At 40.5% G+C, this 20,884-nt stretch overlaps 1 protein-coding gene across 7 annotated transcripts in view; it reads right to left on the reverse strand.

The window, feature by feature from the left end:
- Positions 1-2,656: 2,656 nt before the first annotated feature.
- Positions 2,657-20,884, reverse strand: part of LOC121652892 (unconventional myosin-IXb) — a 57,706-nt gene continuing 39,478 nt past the window's right edge. The window contains exons 9-45 of one of the 7 annotated variants that reach the window (XM_042006001.1): positions 20,494-20,623; positions 19,993-20,082; positions 19,536-19,652; positions 19,279-19,413; positions 17,747-17,868; positions 17,448-17,589; positions 17,123-17,318; positions 16,525-16,600; positions 15,898-15,990; positions 14,329-14,442; positions 13,625-13,664; positions 13,403-13,525; positions 13,137-13,217; positions 12,823-12,933; positions 12,533-12,658; positions 12,296-12,445; positions 12,034-12,188; positions 10,761-11,945; positions 10,457-10,529; positions 10,184-10,305; positions 9,588-9,712; positions 9,079-9,272; positions 8,898-9,005; positions 8,621-8,791; positions 8,503-8,544; positions 8,298-8,409; positions 8,134-8,207; positions 7,682-7,874; positions 7,413-7,541; positions 7,051-7,156; positions 6,755-6,886; positions 6,528-6,651; positions 6,216-6,266; positions 5,270-5,385; positions 5,035-5,174; positions 4,858-4,912; positions 4,185-4,320 (exon numbers count right to left, since the gene is read on the reverse strand). In XM_042006001.1, coding sequence (XP_041861935.1) covers positions 4,893-4,912; positions 5,035-5,174; positions 5,270-5,385; positions 6,216-6,266; positions 6,528-6,651; positions 6,755-6,886; positions 7,051-7,156; positions 7,413-7,541; positions 7,682-7,874; positions 8,134-8,207; positions 8,298-8,409; positions 8,503-8,544; positions 8,621-8,791; positions 8,898-9,005; positions 9,079-9,272; positions 9,588-9,712; positions 10,184-10,305; positions 10,457-10,529; positions 10,761-11,945; positions 12,034-12,188; positions 12,296-12,445; positions 12,533-12,658; positions 12,823-12,933; positions 13,137-13,217; positions 13,403-13,525; positions 13,625-13,664; positions 14,329-14,442; positions 15,898-15,990; positions 16,525-16,600; positions 17,123-17,318; positions 17,448-17,589; positions 17,747-17,868; positions 19,279-19,413; positions 19,536-19,652; positions 19,993-20,082; positions 20,494-20,623 — 5,218 coding nt within the window. In that variant the 3' untranslated portion in view covers positions 4,185-4,320; positions 4,858-4,892. Of the gene's footprint in view, positions 4,321-4,857; positions 4,913-5,034; positions 5,175-5,269; positions 5,386-6,215; positions 6,267-6,527; positions 6,652-6,754; positions 6,887-7,050; positions 7,157-7,412; positions 7,542-7,681; positions 7,875-8,133; positions 8,208-8,297; positions 8,410-8,502; positions 8,545-8,620; positions 8,792-8,897; positions 9,006-9,078; positions 9,273-9,587; positions 9,713-10,183; positions 10,306-10,456; positions 10,530-10,760; positions 11,946-12,033; positions 12,189-12,295; positions 12,446-12,532; positions 12,659-12,822; positions 12,934-13,136; positions 13,218-13,402; positions 13,526-13,624; positions 13,665-14,328; positions 14,443-15,897; positions 15,991-16,524; positions 16,601-17,122; positions 17,319-17,447; positions 17,590-17,746; positions 17,869-19,278; positions 19,414-19,535; positions 19,653-19,992; positions 20,083-20,493; positions 20,624-20,884 lie in introns of all 7 variants that reach the window. The other 6 variants (XM_042005995.1, XM_042005996.1, XM_042005998.1 and 3 more) reach the window with 6 other exon arrangements.

Genomic DNA, 20,884 nt, shown 5'->3' on the forward strand with positions numbered 1-20,884 from the left:
CAAATTGAGGATATGGGCGGAGATTCAACCGTCGAACTGTTCCACCGGCACTGGTCCAACCATTAATACCGACATATTTTAAAACTTTTTTTTTATTCTCTTTTTCTTGTGGCAAATTAAATAACAGACATAATGTCAAATTCATATATATTTTTTAAGTCTTTTTTTTTTATTAATTGACATAGACATGGTAGCTCCACAAGAATAAAGTAAACAAACAAGGTGAGGGTCTCTGTCTAAAATCATAAATAAGTCCAGCAAGGATTTCACGTGGGATATTGCTCTTTCTGTACATATCTGTCCATTGTACATCCATAAGCACATCCACTGGCGCTTTGCTAATTTATGTTTCTGTAGTCTTTTTTTCACTCCAGTTGTTAAAAAGACCCATAACATTTCTATTTTACCATTGCATTCATCCTTGCAGCTTTCGTGTATCAAGAAAACATTACTGCATGTTCAAACACACTTCACAATAAAGCTATTTTTGTTTTCCAGTTCCATTATATCTCTACAGTAATAGAACTAATCTTGTTATATTAATGAAATGAAAAATACTTTATTTATCCCAGAGGTAAATTTCAAATGTCATTTATTAAATTCAAATAACTTTATTATATTCAAGCCATTCAGCATCTTTCCAGGATTTTTGAGAAAAACATATCAAAATGACAAGCATTTAAATTATACTTTATTTACTTATTTTCATTTGTTGGCATGGGAGGATAGAACATTAATATTTTGGGCCCACCCAAAGATTATTATTGCAGTATATAATAACCATAACCCACGGTGATATATGGGTGACCAACACAGGTTAATTATTCATAGATCATTATTATTAATAGATAACATTACATTACATTTTGACATGCGATAACAGGTGAGGCAGAGTTTGTGGTATTGAGGATGTATTCTTCCAATAATGCACACCAATGAAGATTTAAATTTTCTCTGCTCACTGGAATATCTATATAACAAATATGAGCAGAAAATGTATGCCCTCAGCTTCAATTTCTTAATTTTTAAATAGAAAAATTGTTTTAGGAATTACACGATATGTAGAAACTTGCCTGTTTCATGTACTGCTGCGGACACTTCCTTTGATACATATTCATCAACTAAAGCTAGAGGTTAATTTACAATGTGGCAATTGCATTTAAAGGCTGATGCTGTGAACCCAGAATATGGACTTGAAGCTGAGTAAGACAAGACATCTGGATCACAAACTGATTAAGCTAAAGAGCCTGCTGAAGACAAAATCAAACATCTGTACCCAACTGTATGTAATCTGTCATTTTTGAAAATGTACCTTTTCCAGGAGGGGGAAGCAGTGCTCCAGCACAGCTGTGTACAGTGGGGATAGGGGGGATGCTGACCTCGACTCAGGACATTGTGGGTCATTGGAGGGAACACTTTGAAGACCTCATCCCACAAACACGTCTTCCAACGCTTCCAAGGAAGCAAAGTCGGGGGACCCTGGTGTGGGCTCTCCTATCTCTGGAGCTGAGGTGGTTAAAAAGTTTCTTGGTGGCACAGTCCCGGGGATGGATGAGATCTGGGGGCAGTTCCCCTGGACCAACAGACTGGTGTGGTGGTCCCCATCTTCAAAAAAGGGAGACTAACTACAGGAGAATCACATACCTCAGCATCCCTGGTAAGGTCTATTCAGGGGTCCAGGGGCCTCATTTATAACGCTGGCGTAGGTACAAAAACCAGCATATACCAATGGCCAACTTTTAGGATTTATAAAAACTAAACTTGGTCCTTACCTCCATGGAAACTCTGACCCTGGCATACGCACAAAGATTTGTGCACAAATATTACCTTTCACACCACATGTTAAATATTAAAAATATTTGCAAATGCGAATAAAGAGGCACATTTGATATTAATAAGCCTAAACGTGCATGCTCAGAAAAAACAGAGGAAGAAACAAAAAAAAGAAGAGGAACCTAAACCAATAAAATATGTTCTGTCATTGTGAAACAAAACTTACATGTTATAAAATACATTCAGCTAAATAAGGTGGACAGTCTGCTGCCAACATGTACCAGTCAGAAAATGCGAAATGTAAGCTTTGGTCATTCATTCTGAGACGCAGCAGAGTGGGACTCATGAAGCTCGAGGTCTAGGAGTGACCCGTTGGAAGACCCAGGAGGGACTACAATTCTGGACTGTCTTGGGAATGCCTCAGGATCCCACCCGACGAGCTGGTGAATATGGCTGGGAAGAGGGAAACCTGGGCTTCCCTGATTAGGCAGCTGCCCCCGCAACCTGACCCCGGATAAGCGGTAGAAAATGGATGGATAGATGGTACTTTTTCCTTTCTGCCACTGTTCAAAACAAAGACTCATAATGCTTTTTGACTGAAACACACAACAACAAGTGTTACAAGAGGCATGGCTCAGGGGGTAGAGTGGTTGTCCTGTAGCCCAAGAGTTGCCCAAGGGTTTGATCCCAGCCCGGTCGAGCTCATGTCAAGGTGTCCCTGAGCAAGACACCGAACCTCTACTTGATCCTGATGGGTCGTGGTTGAGCGCCTTGCATGGCAGCTTCCACCATCAGTGTGTGAATGTGTGTGTGAATGGGTGAATGTGACGTATATGTAAAGTGCTTTGGATAAAAGTGCTATATAAGTACAGACCATTTACCATTTTACAAGCATGTACTGTATTTTCATGTTAATACTAATAACCATTACAACTCATGTCATACAATCCCAAACATACAGTCTTACACATTACACATCAGTACATCATTTCCAAACTCCAGACAAACTATCAGACATCATTCAGCAGTCACAGAGGAACATTAGTATTGCATTTCATACAATGTTGGCAAGAGCTGTGCTTCAGATCATCATCAACACGGGGCTGTCCACAGCTGAGTGAGGCCACGTTCCTTCTATAGGAAGGTTAGCTCGGGAAGCTTTAAAGACATCGTCGCAGGGCGTCATGGTTGGGTGTGTGTTTTTCTTAGTTTCATGGGTGAAAGTGGCATGTGCTGCTCCCATTTCCCTTTGCTATCTGAAAGCAATGACTTCCTATCTGGCATTTGTTTTGCAGCAAGTAAAAAATGAAAAAAAATAAAATAAAATAAAATAAAAACCAGAGTGTGAATGTTTAGGTCCTCAGTCTTAACACGTCTTGTATCGGTTCAGTACAATAAACTCAGAAGCCTGAGAGAAAAGCTCCATCTTTAGTCCAAATCCCCCCCTCCATCTACAATCAATGCTCTACAATTATGTGAGAAATTACTTATTAACTCGATGTACATTATCAAGGCACTAGCTAACAATTCAGTGAGCATGTTTTGCTCATTAGGAGAATAAAAAAGAAAAAGTGCGACTGAAACCTGCAACATTTTTTTGAATTGAGCACAAAAAAAAAAAAAAAGAAATGAGGTCACAGAAGATGCAGCCTCTGGTCCAACTGAACTCATCAACAGTAACCACAATTTATCAAAAAGAGAAAAGTTGCTTGGCAACAACCTCTAGTTATTTTTACCGTCATATAAGACGACAGACTTTCAAAACATTTGCAGCGCCTTGATTAGTTTCCCTCCGACAGCAGCTGGAACATTCTGTCCTAAGTCAATGTGACTTGGTGGAGTCCCGGCAGAAAATGTACACACCATCTTGTTCATTGTTTTTCACACACATGCCATAATTCTTATCCTCACCTCAGCTCCGAATGCTGTTTTTTAAATGTATTTTCTTATTTGTCTAGTTATAGGTTGGAGCCTTTGTCTGTTATTCCTCTGTTGCTGTCTGATGTGATCAGACATCATCGTCCATGTAGGGTATGTCGGGGTCAGAAAAGCGTCTCTGGCCCTTTGAGGCTTCCATCTCATGGTGCTGCAGCTGATGAGCGGGGGTTACCACAGAGCTGGAGGAGGAGGAAGCAGAGGGAGGGCAGGAGGAAAACTGCAACAGCAGGTCATACTGAGTGGAATCTATGTACAGGGACTGTGTGCTGTCTTTACGGCGGCCGGGCTGCTCTTTTCTCCTGAGCAAATGCGTGAATGCTTTATTTTCAGGAGGAGTGCAAGTCTGAGCTTGACTCAAGGCTGCAGGCCGGGAGATGCCACCTGGGGGAAGTTTAACTGTGTCTGGGATGATAGGCCTGCGGCGTTGCAGAGGATGCCTGAGGGAAGTGTTGGAGGTCTCAGAGGTTGAAGAAGCGCAGCTAGACAGAGAGGAAGTGGAGCTGGCAGGGGTGAGGTTTAGCAGAGCGGCGCGTCCACCTGGGACTTTAGGTCGCTGGGCAACATCTGATGATTTGGGCCTGTGTCTCCTAAGCTGAACGCCAACTCGTCCTGGAAGTGAAAAGATGAGAGAGAGAGAGAGAAAGAGAAAGAGAGAAAGAAAGAAAGAGAGAAAGAGAGAAAGAAAGAGAGAAAGAAAGAAAGAGAGAAAGAAAGAAAGAAAGAAAGAAAGAAAGAAAGAGAGAAAGAAAGAAAGAAAGAAAGAAAGAAAGAAAGAAAGAAAGAAAGAGAGAAAGAAAGAAAGAAAGAAAGAAAGAAAGAAAGAAAGAAAGAAAGAAAGAAAGAAAGAAAGAAAGAAAGAAAGAAAGAAAGAAAGAAAGAAAGAAAGAAATCAAAACTGAATTAAATTAGATCAAATCAAAACAAATAAAATAAAATGATAATCAAATCATCCCACAGTAGTCCTGAGAGGGTGAAGACAAATGGAAGATCATGCAACCATGTTATCTAAGAGAAAAGGAACATTTACAAAGTGCCAAATGTTCAATGAATTTATTCAATTTGGTGAAAGTCTGAGCATGCTGCTGTGCCACACGTGAATTTTCATGCACAAAAATAACACACAAATACGGTTGCTGTTCCTCCAACCTGCTTTGTTTACAGAGCAAACGTCAGCGACCCCATCACCATAACTGGTCCAGACCTGCACCACAAAAGACAGGAAAGGGCCAACCCAGCGGCCCCATGGTCTTGTCAAAAAACCCACAGATGAGTGACAGCAACAGGCAAAAGGAAGCAAAGTCTGGACTCTAACTTAATACTGACCTTCCGGTTCTGAGCTCTGGGCACAAGAGCGCTGCTGTTCATCCAGAAGACTCTCGGAGCTTAGTGAGGCTTCAGAGTCCAGGTTTTCTTGGTCCGAACCAGGCTGCTCCAACTCTGGTAGCCGACAGGCCAGGTCCTCTCTGAGGAGGGGCAAACGATGAGGAAACGAGATGTATGAGGATAAGACAAATGCAACATTATGATGAAGATGGAAAAGGTAAGACAGCATCCTTACTTCTCCTGTTTGATGGACTTGATGCGTTCCACCAGATTCTTCTCAGCCTCAGTGTCTGAGTCCAGCGGCTCATTCTCAGGGACCACGCTGAGATCAGAACTGGCCTTCTCATGCACCTACACAAGACACAGCATCTTTATTTATAGAGCACTTTTCAAAACAGCATCACACACACTGAAAACCAACCGGGCCTTAAAGTCCACAATAGAATTATCATATAAATCGTGTATAAAAGCCCCCAAAAAAATCCATAAAATTTTCATTCCAATCTGAAACTGAGCCAAGGCTGTTAGTGTGGTAAGAGGAAAAGCAGAGTGGATGCTGCCTATGGCTTTCATGCATCTGCACAGGAACTCTTAAAGCACTTATGTGAAAAGGGATTATTCAAAAAGGAGAAAAATATTAATGTAGTGTTGTACATGATATACACATTCACCCCTCACAAAACAACTCTCACAAAATGTAAACATCATTAATTCAGTAGTTACCACAGTCCAGAAAAGGACTGTGGTAACTACTGAATTAATAGTATGACTTTCAGAGCTTTGTGGTCCCTTAAATAAAAAGATTAAATAAAAAGAATAAATCATTACTATCAAGCTTTGTAAGTCACACTATTGTTAGGTCACTGTCCTCCAAAAAAAGGGAATCACAACACCAACCCAGAACCATCTTATCTCCTTATACGGAACAAGTCCTTAACATCACAAACAGGACATAAATGAAACTAACAGGAACATGCAGTCTACTACCAGTTAGTATGGAAGAGTAAATTGTATTAATGAAAAATAACTAAAAAATAAACAAAAAAGTACATGAATTAAATATATTAAAGAGCAGAGTATAACCCACATCTGAAAGTCCATGCACAGGCACTTTAACATGGAAACTACTACACACTACATCTAGGAGATCTACTGTACCAGGAGAACTGGATGATACATACCACCACTCCTTTGTAAGGAGCTGAGAACCTGAGAGGTAAATGCCAGTAGTGCTAAAGAGAGACAAGGAACATTGGCCATGTTACCCATGTAACCTAAGTACAACTAACGATGGGGCTGTGTGATTTACATGAAGGAAGAAACTCAAGGTAAATTCATTAGAAGAAGTCTTAAATATGATTTCAACGATACTTAAATGTGATCTCTGTACATCGGGGTGTGCAGCTGATATAAAAGTGTTAACTTTCAGGGTGTTGAAGATGCACTAAATCAAGCATGGGTGATCCAGAGTGACTCAGCGTTTTGTTCCTCACCGTGTTCTTTCTTTTGAGTTTGAGCTGGTTAACAGCCAGAGCCTCGGCGTACTCCAGCTGCTCGATCTCCTCCATCTTCTCATTATAGCGTCTGATTTGTTCATTGATGATCATCTCCACACACCTACAGGCAAAACAGCGATGGTATGTTTGCTAAATTCTAGGTGCTAATCGCTATGAATAGATATGAGCATTTATTTGGCTTTTTGTTTTCATGGCATTCTTACGTGGTTGTCTTGGCAACATCTTTCATGCTGAGTAGCGGGTCAGCACTGTCGGGGCAACGCAGAATACACGGTGCAAACACTATAGCCAACGAGTTGGGGGACATGCGGTTGTGAACCTCTTCTTTAGAGACCCTGCAGGGGCATTTTACAAAACAAGAATCTAATGCAGACATATGTAATGGAAGGTTTGTCTAGAAATATTCTAATAACAATCCAGGCTTGACTTATAATTAGTAATACTGGAATAATAACTGATTGCAATACAAACTAAATCATCATTGCAGTAAAATCCCTACCTGACAAGGTGAAAGACAAGTCGCTCCAATGTGTTGAAGTTTGCAGTAGGAAGCTCTTCCAGCACTTTATAGATGGCATGAAGCTGCTCCTGCTTCTCTGGCAGTTCTAACAAAAGAAAACAAATCAAATACTCATTTCTTAAGACTAATATTCCACAGTGTTGTTGTAAAAAAAATATTAATTTAACTTTGAGCTAAAAATATAATAACTTAGCTTATCCTAACAACCTAATTTGATAAAGGCAAAAAGCAAAAAAAGTATGTAATTTACAACCCAACAACAGATAATACAAAAAACAGTAAAGCTAATCACATAGTTTCTACTACAAATATCTTCCCCTGCTGGGGAATGTTCTCCTTACCCACTGCATGCAGGAAATCACTGTAATGTGTAAAGGTCATGAGGGGGTCCGGCAACTCCCTCAGCCACTGCTTCAGCAGGCCAGTCACCGTGTGGATGGGATAGTCCTCGAGGCAGACTAGATGAGGATCTAAACACATCAAAAATATAACAGGAGGATAAATTTCAACAACCATGACCTGATAAACATGTATCCCATAAAAAAAAAAAAAGAACGTTTAAATCAATTAACTGATAAAAAAAAAGTAAAGTCCATTTGGAGGGTCTAACCTGTCTCCAGTCGCTGGTGCAGCTCTTTCATGCGGTTGGCAGAGCCCGATTTGCGATAGATCCCCTCGGTGTAGAGGCCCTGCATCTCCACATGCTCCAGCATCATCTCCAGCACCATGGGAACTGGATTTTTATCACTGACAAGGTGACCCACACGCACTCCAAAGTGCTGTCCGGTGAACTCTTCATCACTCTGCGCATACAATAGACGGCAGGCGTTACTCATCATATCCACCTATCATATTTTACCTTTGACATGATTCAAATCAAACTTTCGTCACTACAATTAAGTTTACTAGCTGGAAATCCAATAATTTCCCTAAACATTTATACAAAATCAGTAGTATAGAGGGTGCAGCCTCATCATCTATACAGTTTGGTCACAGCTGGTAGAATTATGACCACTTCAGCTTCATCCAGCTTCAGACCTGAATTTATGAATAAAAACATACCTTTTTGGCACAGAAGGTGGAGCAGTCGGTGACTATTTTGCCCAGGCACTTCTTGTGACATACCATTTTACAATCTGTTAAAAACATATAAAATAAAATGATAAATAAATCTGCACAGTATGTTATGTTTGTAAAGTTTAGACTTTGTTGTGGTGCTATCTTACAGCTGCACATGTAGGCTTTTTCCATGCCCCAGATGTAAGAGGCACACTGGTCACATGACTGCATAATGTTGACCTGATAGTTGATGAAAACGTGGTCCAGGGGGCTTTCCATCTAACAAGACAGGCAGTAAGGACACTTAGGCTTTAAACCGAACTAAAATAATTTTTGTGGATATTAAAATGGAGTTTCAGACTATAGACCTACACTTTTATCTTTCTTCCTCCTCTTCTTTCTGGCTTTGGCAGGCTGAAATACAGACAAGCACGATTGAGCATCTCATTTAAATTTTTATTAATTCTTAGCGGAATACTGAGAGTTTCACCTTTGCAGGTTCAGCCTCCTCCTTCTTTATCTCTCCTCTGATGAAGCCATCTAGCACTGATTGAAACAGGTTGACAACAAGTTGAACTTCTTCTTTTTGTTTGCTGCCTGCTAGGTGGAGCACTTTGTTCTGGTAACCACTCATTAGTCCTTTGTAGCCAATGGTGGGCTTCTGTTAAAGTTTAGGAATGAAAATAAGGAGAAGAAAAAAGAATGATAAGGAGTTTCTCTAACCAGTTTGTGTTATGTGTCTTTTTCAAGCCTGTATATAGACTTACTGGGAGAGAATACATGGCTTTGATATTCTCTCTAAATTGCATGGTGGCTGTAACAAAGATGGCTTCTGTAGCAGACAGCGACTTGCCTCTGGAACGGAAATCATTGACCTACAGAGATTTTGAAAAATCAGATTAAATTCTATCCAACAAGAAGTTCAGCATCATGTTGCCGTTCACCCACCTGGTTGCCCAAAAACTCATCGAGGTGCCTCAGCTCGTTGGCATTTGTGATCTCTCTGTCCAGTGAGGCATTCCACTGCTCAGAGACCCGTGTGGCGCGGCTGATCTTGATGGTGGGGTTTCTGCCTAGATTTTTAACAGCGCGGTCACTGTGGGGCTGGGAAGGGTGCCTAGACAGGTGTCCGGAAGCTGGAGCTGAAAGGGAGAATGTTTTCATGACACAAACAGCCACATGAGGACAAGTGAACTGATACATGGACGACAACTGAATATATTTTCTCCCAAAATAAACACAGAAATTATAGATGTGTAAATGCGCAGGGTGAAACAAAAACAAGAATAAAGTTTTTTTTTTTTTTTGTCATAACTGAGTTGAACCTGCACAAGGCAATGTTATTTTAGCAAACACAAGAGAGATTAGTTAAAGCCTGAGAACAATAAAAATGTCTATTTGTCTTGTGGAAAAACAGCAGCTGTTCAGTAAAGGATGTCTGAAGCTTATAAAATTACCTTCCCCTGTAGTTGACTTATCATTGAGAGCTGAAATTTGAGCAAATGTCAGCTCTCCATTGTCTGGAGTTTGGGCTTCCTTGTGGGGTAGTTTTTTCAAAATCTTGCTGAAAAAACCACCGGACCTGCAGGGCAAAGAAACACAACAAACTTTATGTTGGTAATTATGTGTTGTAACTCTCTAGGTGGATTTTTGCTAACAAGAAAATCAGATGATATTTTAAGGAAATGATTACAGCACTGAATGTTTTTCCTGAAACCAAAAACAAAAAGAGGTCCAATAAAAATGTCCTCTTTACATGCGACTGTTAGGTACAACTGTGGCAATTTTAAGCACAAAATAATGATAAAACTAAGTATTTACTTACTTATTTTCTCAGTGGTTTGTGAATGAAAAATTGGACATACAAATAACAGGTGTGTAAACTGCAAAAATTATGATGATGATAAAATGGAGTAAGATGAATCTAAAGTGAATTTGTAATATTTAAATATTGCTTTTTGTATTAGAAAAGGCAGTAGTGGGTTATTATTTTTTTCTGTCCTTGTCTAAACTGCCCTCAGATGTTTGGTGTCAGGCCACTGCAGTGCTGTACCTGTCTGGTGTGGATGGGATGGAGTGAGTCGAGTCTTGCTGAGCAGAACCCTCCTGGATTTTCCTCCTGATGGAACTTCCTTTAAAGCCATCAGCATGACTCTCTGATGGGGAAATTATCTGCTGAACAGAGAACTTAATTTACAAACATTGAAGCATGTGCAGGGAAAAAAAAAACATTTTTCACAAATAACATGTTAACATAATAATCCTGAACTTATTAAAAAAAAAAAAAAACAAACAAAAAAACAAAACAATTAGACACTTAAATTACCTCTTTGACTGAAATGACGCCAGCCCCTTCAGAGCCACGACTGAAACTGTCAATCAATGAAAGTGTTTCGCTCCTGCAGAGATGAAGAATTCCCAAATTAATATTTTTTCTTTCCCGCACAAGCCTAACCATTTCTACAAAACATCTTAATCTTTAGCAAGGTAGCAAATATTTATGCTAACATTTTAAAATTACTTCCTCAAACAGTTTTTTTTGTACTCAAAACAGGAGCCAACAGTATACAGATATCTAATGGGAAGTATTTTAAGTGGTGGCTTTAGTCAGTGTGTGTGTTGAGACTTACAGTTGTGCTTTTTTTGTCCTCTCCTCTCTGTTGTGAGGTGGAGAAGAGCCAGTTCCCTCAGAGTGTTCCCCATTGCTACTCCTTTCCTTCCACTTCTCAGGCTTCTCCTTTATTGCTCCAGGGCGACGTTGCAGAGTTACAGGTCCGACACCCTCACCTAAGCCATTTTTCTCATGCAAAGAGTCAGTGGGCTGCAGGGCTAATGTGGTTGGACGGACAGGACCAGCAGAGGGGGGAGACGCTTTTGCCTCCTTTTTCCCTCCCTTGTCCTCTTTCACTTTCCATGCTACAAAGGTGTACTGGTCCAGTTCTTTGCTGTCTGACCGCTCTTTCAGTTTAGCCCCCTCCTGATTTTTGCTCTTAGGTGAGGATGTCTGATCCTTGTCGGTGCCTGAAGAGGAGGAAGCTGAGGCTACTCGCTCAGTTTCTCTCTGGCTGTGCTCCAGTCCTCTTCGTCTTCTTTGCTCTCTCTTCTCCTGACTCCTGGATGAAAGACCTTTGTTGAGGGTAGAAGGTTGTGGTCTCTTTTGTTCAGCATGTGAAGATAGATAGGAGGTAGTGCTGGCCTGTTGATACTCCCCTTGAGGTTGACGTATGGATGTAAGTGCATTAGAGCTGACCCCATCTGAGGGTGGACCTGGTTTTGAATGCAACTGTTCTCCTGTTTGGCTCTCTAAATTATCCTCTTCCTCCTTGTCATCTGGCTGGGGTCCAGCCTCAGCCAGGGTACCACAAGTCTCAGAATCCTGCTCCTCATCCTCCACCTCTTCATCTGTTTGTGAGCTACCATTTACTTCGTCAGCCTCCTCTCCTCCCTCGTTCTCATCCTTGCCCTCATCTCTTGCCTGCATCTCTGGGATAGGGAGGTTTTTATCCAGCATCTCTTCCGTGACCAGCTCAATATCTGGATCCTCTCTTGTCTGAGGTTCTCTTGCCAGGCTTTTCTCCTCTTCCTTCCTTTGTTTCTCTGCTTCCCTGGCTGCTGCTTCTTCCTCTGCTCTTCTTCTTGCCTCCTCCTCTTGTATCTTTCTCCTCATCTCTTCTTCCATTCTCAGCCTCTCTTCTAGTTTTCTCCTTGCCTCCTCCTCCTCCTCTTCCCTCTTCCTCCTTTCCTCTTCTGCTCTCTTCTGGGCCTCTTTTTCCTCTTCCTCTTTCTTCCATTTTAACTCACGCATGGATTGACACCTGGAATACACAAGAAGTATAACATAGCACCAAAGAATGCACCTCTTCCACAAAGGCTGGCAGTCTAGCAGTATATGTTTTTTTTTACCTTCTGCGTGCAGAGTGTCCTCTGACCAGGGCTTGTATTTTCGTGGCACCTTGTCTTTGTCGGCTGTACTCTGACCTCTGTCTGTGCCCTCTCCATACAGCCTGGATCACAGTGGCAGCCCGCTGTCTTTCTTTGCAGTACCGACGCCACAAATGCTAATAGACAATCGGGATTGTAATTAAACAGTCTCCTAGCCATTATAACGTTATCAAAAGGAAATGATATGTGGATGCGAGAACATCCAAAGATAATTGGAGTTTACCTGAATCAAGATGGCCGCCTGTCTCATGTCCAGAAACTCTTTTCTCTGCAGGCGAGCTCTGAACCAGCGCTGAAGAAAGATGATTTTCCGCATCACCTCCTTGTGCAGCATATCCTGCAGCTGCTGCCGCTCTAGCTCTTTCAGGAACACCTGAAAACACACCAGAATAAGAAATTAAATGATGACAGTAAGGTTCATGAGATACCCTGGAGTTCATCAGAACCTCACATGTGGTACCTTAGTTTTGCCTATCTGGAATGTGGTTGGGTCAAGGCGCATTTTCCTTTTAAGCAGAGTCGAGATGTCTTCTTTTGAGGCAGAGGCGTTCTTTGGCAGCAAAACCCTGAACTGTTCTATGAACTCCTGCAGAACAAAGCAGGCAGTGCAGATCAGTTCTATTATTACAGCACAATAACAATGACAGTTTTATATGTTTACAGTCTTCGTGTTTGTTGTAATCCCATTAGTAACAATAATGTTGTGACAATAGGTTGTTAGGTTGTGAATTTCACATAAAATAGGAGTACCTGGAATGTGTACTTGGCTCCATAGCCTGACCTCCTTATGCGAACAGTTTCCAGCATTCCTGTATAACGCAGCTGCTGAAACACCAAGGCCTCATCCAGATACATCTCCTTCTGCTCACATACAGATACAGTTAAAGGAGAGGTATATGATCTTACTATTTAGAAACAAATGGATATCAATAACAGGCATCTTCAGCAAAATGACAATTAATTTAGATGGAAAAGTCTAAATTCTGATAAAGAATAAAGGGGATTGTTTAACAGAATAGCTATTACATTTAATGTTTGTTTATTAAGGACATGAAACGTCTTACCTTCTCAGCATTGGAGCGGATACAGCGAATGAAATAAGGCTCAGCTTTGTTCAGAGTTTCTAAGAGTTTAGTCAGGGAGTTCTGAAGAGAACAGACACAGGTTTAATGAACCTTATTTGCTTATGCATATGTACTTATTTAATCAGTACAGTGTTGTGAGTCTGAACTGTGTCCAAAGTTTGAATTGTGTTTTGGTAAAAATTCCTGGAAGAAAACAGAAAAACTGCTAGTGTAGGACACGTGCATTCTGCTGCGCCTGACTTTACCTGGAACTGTGCACTGATGCTGGGGGTTTTTTTCTTCTTGTGCAGGTGGAGCAGAGACTTGGTAGTGCGATCATGCAGTGTCAAACTCACAATGAACTTCAAAGATCGAGAATCCAGCAAACTCTGCAGAGCAGTAATATAGCAGATTAATACCCTACATCTAACTGCATTGATTCATTACTGACTTTTAAGCTTTGGCGTCTGATCCCCTCTCAGGTTTACCTTGGGTATGGCCTGCCTCTGCTTGATGCTCTTGTTTTTCCTGTGAAAAGAATGGGGATGCAGGGTGAGTTATGAACAAAAGACCTGAAGCTTGAAGATGGAATGGATAGAGTAGCAAATGGAGTATGTGAAGCCAGGTTAGTATGGATGGGAGATTTCTTCATGCGCAGTCAGTGATGAAATGAAAGCTTGCACCTAGATCAGATGAATGATGAACAGATGCTTGACGGTGACAAAGAGGAAGAGGGAGTTTGCTGCAGGAGATGGGATGCAACTCTAAACAATCAGCCCAGCAGAGACTCACCATATAAAGACAGACATGCTCTCTTGCTTTCATCACAATAAAAAAGGCAGTAAATGAATGTTTTCTATGTTGCTACGTGTTGCAGTGCAATGTAGATTCTAACATGCTGAAAGGATGCTGAGACATATTTTCACAAGATTCTTAAAAGATCCTGCATGCTGACAATTTCCTGTTAATATTCATGCCACAGTTAAAAGAATTCATGGCATCTCAGCCTTAGCCCTCAAAAGAGGCAGATGGTTACAGACTAGAGCTATTGATATGTATGTACAGCATAAGACAATAATCCACTATTAACAGAGACTAAAAGTGTGACTTTAATGGGAGCATGTTCTGCCTGAGCCACTTAGACTGGACTGATCTGGAGAAGAGCTGATGCCAGCTCTGTCTGCAGACTCACTGGAGGACGTGTCGTGGGAAGCGAAGGCGACCCCAGGATTGTAGCAGCTTGCGAGGGTCCTCACCATCCAGCTGCAAGCTCTTAATGGAGCTGATGATCTCTGCATGCATATCTCTGATTGCCACACACACAATCAGTGTGAACAGAGAAGGAAAGGGGGAGAAAAGGGGAAACAGGAGAAGGGAGAGGGGAGACAAAGGGGAAAAATGAAAAATGCCACAAAAACAGAAATGGAGGGAGACAAACACAAACAAAAAAAAAAGTAAAGAAGGGAGTGATTGAACAGAATGATTAGGCCACCTCCAAAGGAAAGGTACCAAAGACAAAAAACACACACTGCAGAATAGCTGGGGGTCTGATATCAAGAGAAGGTTTCACATTCAAAATTATTTCTCCCACTGCTCCTGTATGAGGAAACCACAAGACACAGTAGACCACCCAACCATGCTGCCTCATCCTTTTTAAGAACAGAAAATGTTTCCCACACACAGAGGAAGTGAGACTGGCGCATGTAAGGGTTGTATTCACACACACACACACATATGCCTGCCACTGTGGTAGTTAACATGCAGAGCTGAGGTGGCGTTCGGCGTGGCTGGCCATCTGCTTCCATGCTGCAACTGTTACTGGCTTTTATGTAGCTGTAAGTTGTTGGTGAGGTTTTTATATTTGTAATCTTAACTGAGAATGGTGTTAACATTGGACACTGGGCCTGGTGAGTTTAATTGTGCCCCAGAGATAGTCCATGCATCATGTTGTCATACTTACCAAGAATGAGTATGAAAACAGAGGTCAGGCAGTGAAGGAAAAGCCCCTAATAAATTAGTACACCTCAGTGTTTGCAGATCTGGAAAGGACTTTTACCATTTAAAAAGATAAAAATATACTATAGGATTAAAATCAGTAACTTTATTTGGTTTAAAAATGGTTTTAAAAAGCAGTAATTTCAGATCTGAAAACAGGAGGTATACAATCAAGGCTCAAGAATCCAAAAATAACATCATGGTTTGATTTTCTTCTGAGAGAGCTCTCACAATTATCTTTGTCTATTTGATCATCTTTGCACATGTACGAATACGAGTGTTTCCAAGCTTCCATAGTTGATAGAAGTAATCTGAGTTTATAATCAGAAAAGCCCTGCACAAATACTTTTCTGCTCTCCAAAGCAAGAACAATAAACATGAGGAAGAAGAAGGGATTAGTGAACTATAGAAAAGGGAAGAAGGACTGCAGTGAGGAAAGAGGGGATGCAAGTTAAAGGGCAGCTTTGCGGTATCGTGTTATTCTGCTGGACTGAACTTCCTCCATGACTAGAGCTTCATATTTAAAGAAGCACATTGAAACATTTAACCTAACTTAAAAAATAAAAAAAACACACACACACACACACATACAAAACACTGAAAACACAATTTCTATTTAACTACATTAAGAAATATTCCATTTTTTTTAATGAGAGCAAACTCAGAAAATAAGGCAAACCAATATCTATTATTCTAAACAAAGCTAATTCCTTCCTGCTTGGCTTCGTGTTCTCACTTCTTTCTCGTTTCCACCAAATTCACTTACTTTTTATTTTCATAGCTAGCAAAGATGTCTTCAAAGGCCTCTAAAGGACGCTCCTCTGAGTGATCAAAGTAGAAATCGAGCATAGAGGCTCGTCTGTGGAGGGGAGAGGAAGAGCAGAAAACCGCATACACTGGGGTCACCAAAAGGTGGAGAGGATTTGGCTGACTGAGATGAGGTGACGGAAGTCTGTGAGACGCTAAAAGATTAGTTTTTAGATGCTGATCAAATAAGGTCAATTAAGTTGAATAGTTTCCAAGTATCCTTCCTCATCTCATTCAGCACCACAGGATAAATGTGGAGATCCACAGCATACCAGGTTTAAAAATTTCCTTTGCCTTTAAAAAGGGGAATTAAACAGGAAATACATTGCTGTGTGGTTTATAAGACAAAAAGGAGCAATACATGAAGAGGGTGAATATCATGAAAAATGTAAGAAAATCTGCCTGAATGAAGTTATTAACCACAAAGGAACCAGCACCAACAGTCTGTCGCCACATCCACAGGTACCATGGCAGGCAGACTTCCTCCAGAGAAAAACAGACCTGATGGTAAGTAAACCAATCCAAACACGAAACACAAAGTATAACAAGCTTCTGAGTTTTATATACAGTTATGTACATTACTTACTTGTACATTCTTTCTATTGGGGCATTGGACCTTTGAAGCTCTCCTAAAGGAGTTCTGGAGACTGGACGGATAACACCTACAACACCAAACGAGCATAAAGCCACGTCAGTCAAGAGTGAAACAGCATTGTAATTATGGGTGGAATGATTGTTTAGAGTCTCGTGACTACAGACATTTTTGTTCTTAAATTTGCTTTTTCCCCCCACTTTTTTCTAAATCCACATAAAAAAGGACTGTGGGCTTATCAGTGGGTTACCTCTGAGGGAACCAAAACAATCAGAAGGATTGACTATTGCAGAGAAAATACCAAAACTTCTAAAGCTTTAAGTTTGTGGCTTTTTTTTTATTCCCACAGACTGACAAGAAACACTAATTACAAAGAACTGCAGTGCTTTGAAACTGTGGTACAAATGCAGCTGTGTTGCATAGTCTTTCCATCTTTATTCAAACTAATGCACTACTGGCATCTTTAAATAGGAGATTCAGACTAAGGTTTTTAGAAAGTTGCAAATAATGAAAAAGTAGGCTAGAAAATATTTTCTTTCAGGTGTCAAAAATTATCTTGGGAGTTGATTTGGGGCTGATTCAAGTAGTGTACCTGATTTTTTGGCTGCCCAGGAGCGACCGGCCTCATTGAAAGCAGCAATACCCCTGATTGTAGCTCGCAGGATGCCCCATCGAAACATGGCCACAGGATCCATGCCAATAAGCTGCCGCACATAAGCTCTGTCGCTGCTTCGTAACAGTGCTACAATGTCGGGGCGCATGTGGTCTGTGTTTTTCTCCCGGAAATCCTGGTGAAGTCCAAGATGTACAAAATGTTAAAAAAAAAAAAAGAGTACGCACATTCACAAAAATAATTAACAATGCTAAAGTAAATGCAAGTTTTGTTTACATTTGATAAAAATATGCATTTTCTTTACCTTGATTTGATATTTTACTTTCCCTGCAAAGTGCTGGATGACAAAGGCGGGCTCCATGACTGGTGTGGGTACAAAGTATTTGTTCCCTTGGTGCTGCTGCTTAAATTTGGCTAACAAGGTCTCATCTGTGGCATGTGGAAAGCTGAAGAACAGGCATGCAAGTGCAAGGAAGATGAGAGAAGGGTGGACAGAAAAAGAAAATCAGATTAAACAAGCAGCTTCAACTTGATCAAAATAAACACTTTTTCCTTTCTGCAGCCTTATGACCTGAATGAAGGAAAGCATGCAGGTGCTCTTACTTGCTCTCCTCGTCTAGAAGGTACAACAAGCCAGTAGGTTTCTTGCTGATGAGATGGATGCAGCCCACATTATCTGTGTAGTCGATGTTGTGCCAGGTGATTCCCTCTGCTTGGTACTCCTCCTGAATAAGGGAGGAAAGAGCTTTTTGGTGAAATAAATTCATTCAATAATACCAACTAGTCTCAAAAGTCAGTGATGGAATGTGACAAGTAGTTTGTTACTGTACTAAAGTATGTTTTACATGTATCTATACTTACGTATATTTAGTTCTCATTCTCAATGCAGGTTTTATTACCTCCTCCAAGGAGGAGGTAATTCATTCAGCAGCGCTGGTTTGTCTGTCTACCTTACCATTAGCAACATAACTTCAAAAGTTATGGACAGACTTTGATTAAATGTTTTAGGAAATCTCCGAAATGGCATAAGGAACAAGCGATTAGATTTTGGGGGTGATCTAGATCACAACCTGGATCCAGGATTTTTAAAAAGATTCTTGACTATTAGAAAATAGATATAATTTTGCCTTTAGAATGTCAGACTCATAAATAATGGTTAAAATTATTGGAGGAAAAAAATTACAATGGCTTGACAGAGGTCTGCGCTTTGAGTGCTTCTAGTCGTTTGTTCGTTCATTCATCTATACTGCTTAGTCAAATTCAGGGTCAAAGGGAACCTTGAGCCTATCCCAGCAATTAGCAGGCGAGAGGTGGGATACGCTCTAAACAGGTTGCCAGTTCATCGCAGGGCCAACACAGAGATACGAACTACTCACGCTCACACTCACTCCTAGGGAGAATTTAGAGCAATGATTACCAAACATGCATGTCTTTGGACCCTGGGAGGAATAACATGATTAATAACGAGAGGGGAATTGGTCCACTAAAGCAGGCAGGTAATGTTGGACCCTCCTTCAAGGAGAGTGGGGCACACACACAGTGACAGTATCAGTAGCAGCAGCACTAACCAGTGACAAAGTCAGTCGTCTGTGTTACTTTGTTAATGGAATTTAACTCTGCAGGTAAACTCCCCAAAAAACTTCATTCTGCTTCAAAGAATCACAAGTTCAAGTGTGAACTATGTCACCGAAGGTAAACACAATAAAAACAAAAATAAGCTATCAAATAATTAACATGAGGTTTTGCCAGTGTTACCATGGGTACATTTTTGAATGTGTTTTTTATACTTTTACTTAAATACAGTGGTTGTGTACTTCCTGTAGCACTGCCAAAAGTAATAAATTACAAATGTGCAAAAACTGACTTAACATAAGTATTTTGTTTTCTGTGCAAAAGAGATGCAACATATTTACAAAGCAGCACTTCACTCAATACTATAGCAATAATTTTGATTCACCCCCCTATTGTTTTTTTATGTTGTGATATGATATATGACATTATTTTTCCACATAACCTTTTAGGGAATGTTGGGATGAGTCATCATTTCGGTCAAAAGTGTGAATTCCAAGGCAGCCAGTGCTGTGGGGGTGTGTTATTCAGGGTGTGATAGAGAGAAATCAAATTAAACTGCTCACCTGCTCCAGATTAAAGATGTGATGGTTGAAATAATACTGCAGCTGCTCATTCGCATAGTTGATGCAGAACTGCTCAAAGCTGTTGGTCTTAAAGTCCTCGAAACCAAAAATGTCCAGTACACCAATTGACAAGCACTGGGAAAATAATGATAAAAAAACAAAAAAACAAATAAATTAATTAAAAAAAAAGTTCATTCACATGCATCAATTAACCATCCAAGAGTGTGTCTGGGTAATTGTGGGTGGTTGTGTCTTACAGGGACAGATTCCTCCATGTCTTTCTTGTTGAGCAGTGCATGGTTGATGCGTAGGACAATCCAGTCAAACAAGGCGCTGTAGAGAGATTTGGCCATGGAGTCTCTGGTTGTAATGGCCTGATGGAAAAAAGATAAGGTTGTATGTATGTATGGAAAATCCTTTTTACAACATCAATTAACCCAAATAATATAGAGTAAAATAAAAAACAAAACTTTAATGAAGTATGATTTAGCTTTCATGTGTTCTTAATCCGTCTTTCAGCATATTGGAGGAGAGGACTTGATCAGAGCTCTATTACTATTCTGAAAGTGATCCCCACAAAACATTTTACTACAACTGTAGCTGTGATGTGTCTCCATTGTCCACTTGAGCTGGACATTTCTGTAGATTTTCTGCTGTGGATGTCTTTAAAGACTAACAAGAGGCTACAGAAATACTTTAGTGCTTGCAGCTCACCTCAGAGTGGCTGTAGGGGAGGATCAGCTTGTCATTGACTGTCACTGTTTTCCTCTTTGTCAGCGCCTCGACCAACAACTCCTCTTTAACCTGAGAGGGAGACCCGCAGGTTAATGCTTTGAGTTGCACACATACACAGACATAAACAGAATGTATGGACAATCTAGACTTTTGTCTGTTTAGACTGCAAAAGAAGTCAAATGTCATGTACACATTATGCTGTGGAAATCAGTTTCCTTTACAACATACTGAAAAAAACAGATGAGCAAGAAAGGACAATGAAATAGTCACTCTAACTAGCAAACTTGCTAGGTTAACAGTTAGTCTAGTGATTTTACTAAAAGGGTGGAAACACTAGAAGACTCCACAAGAAGAAATGCTGGGGACATTCGGGTTCCAACATGCCACTCTACAGAAACATCACAAAAACATTTCAAGCCTTGAGAGCATGTGTGAAAGGAGCTGTCTTAAAGCAGCGAGGCCCAGAGATGCATAAGTTACCTTTAGCAGGTCCGAGAGAGTAGCCAGGACTTCTGGTGGCCCAACATCTAACCCTTCATCTCGTCCTGTTGATTTCCTTCTGTATGTCACGTTGCCAAGATAAAGGATTGCAGAAAGCACAGAAAAGATCCTGCAACAAAAAAAATGAATATTACATACCTCAAAATCAGCAGAAAGAGGACAGTCATGTGACGCATGAATATTCATGAAGATCATCTCTTTACATTGACTAAGTTGTAAACTCAATAGAGGCATTCTGCAGGGTTGTGATTACACAGCTGCTATATTTGGCCTTTTGATGCACATATTTTTGTTCCTTAAAAAGCATCTTTGTCATAAGTTGTATTTTAGTAATGTGACTCAATGCTTAAACCAATACAACTCAGAAACC

The sequence above is a fragment of the Melanotaenia boesemani genome, chromosome 14 (assembly GCF_017639745.1).
Source record: "Melanotaenia boesemani isolate fMelBoe1 chromosome 14, fMelBoe1.pri, whole genome shotgun sequence".
Classification (NCBI taxonomy): Eukaryota; Metazoa; Chordata; class Actinopteri; order Atheriniformes; family Melanotaeniidae; genus Melanotaenia; species Melanotaenia boesemani.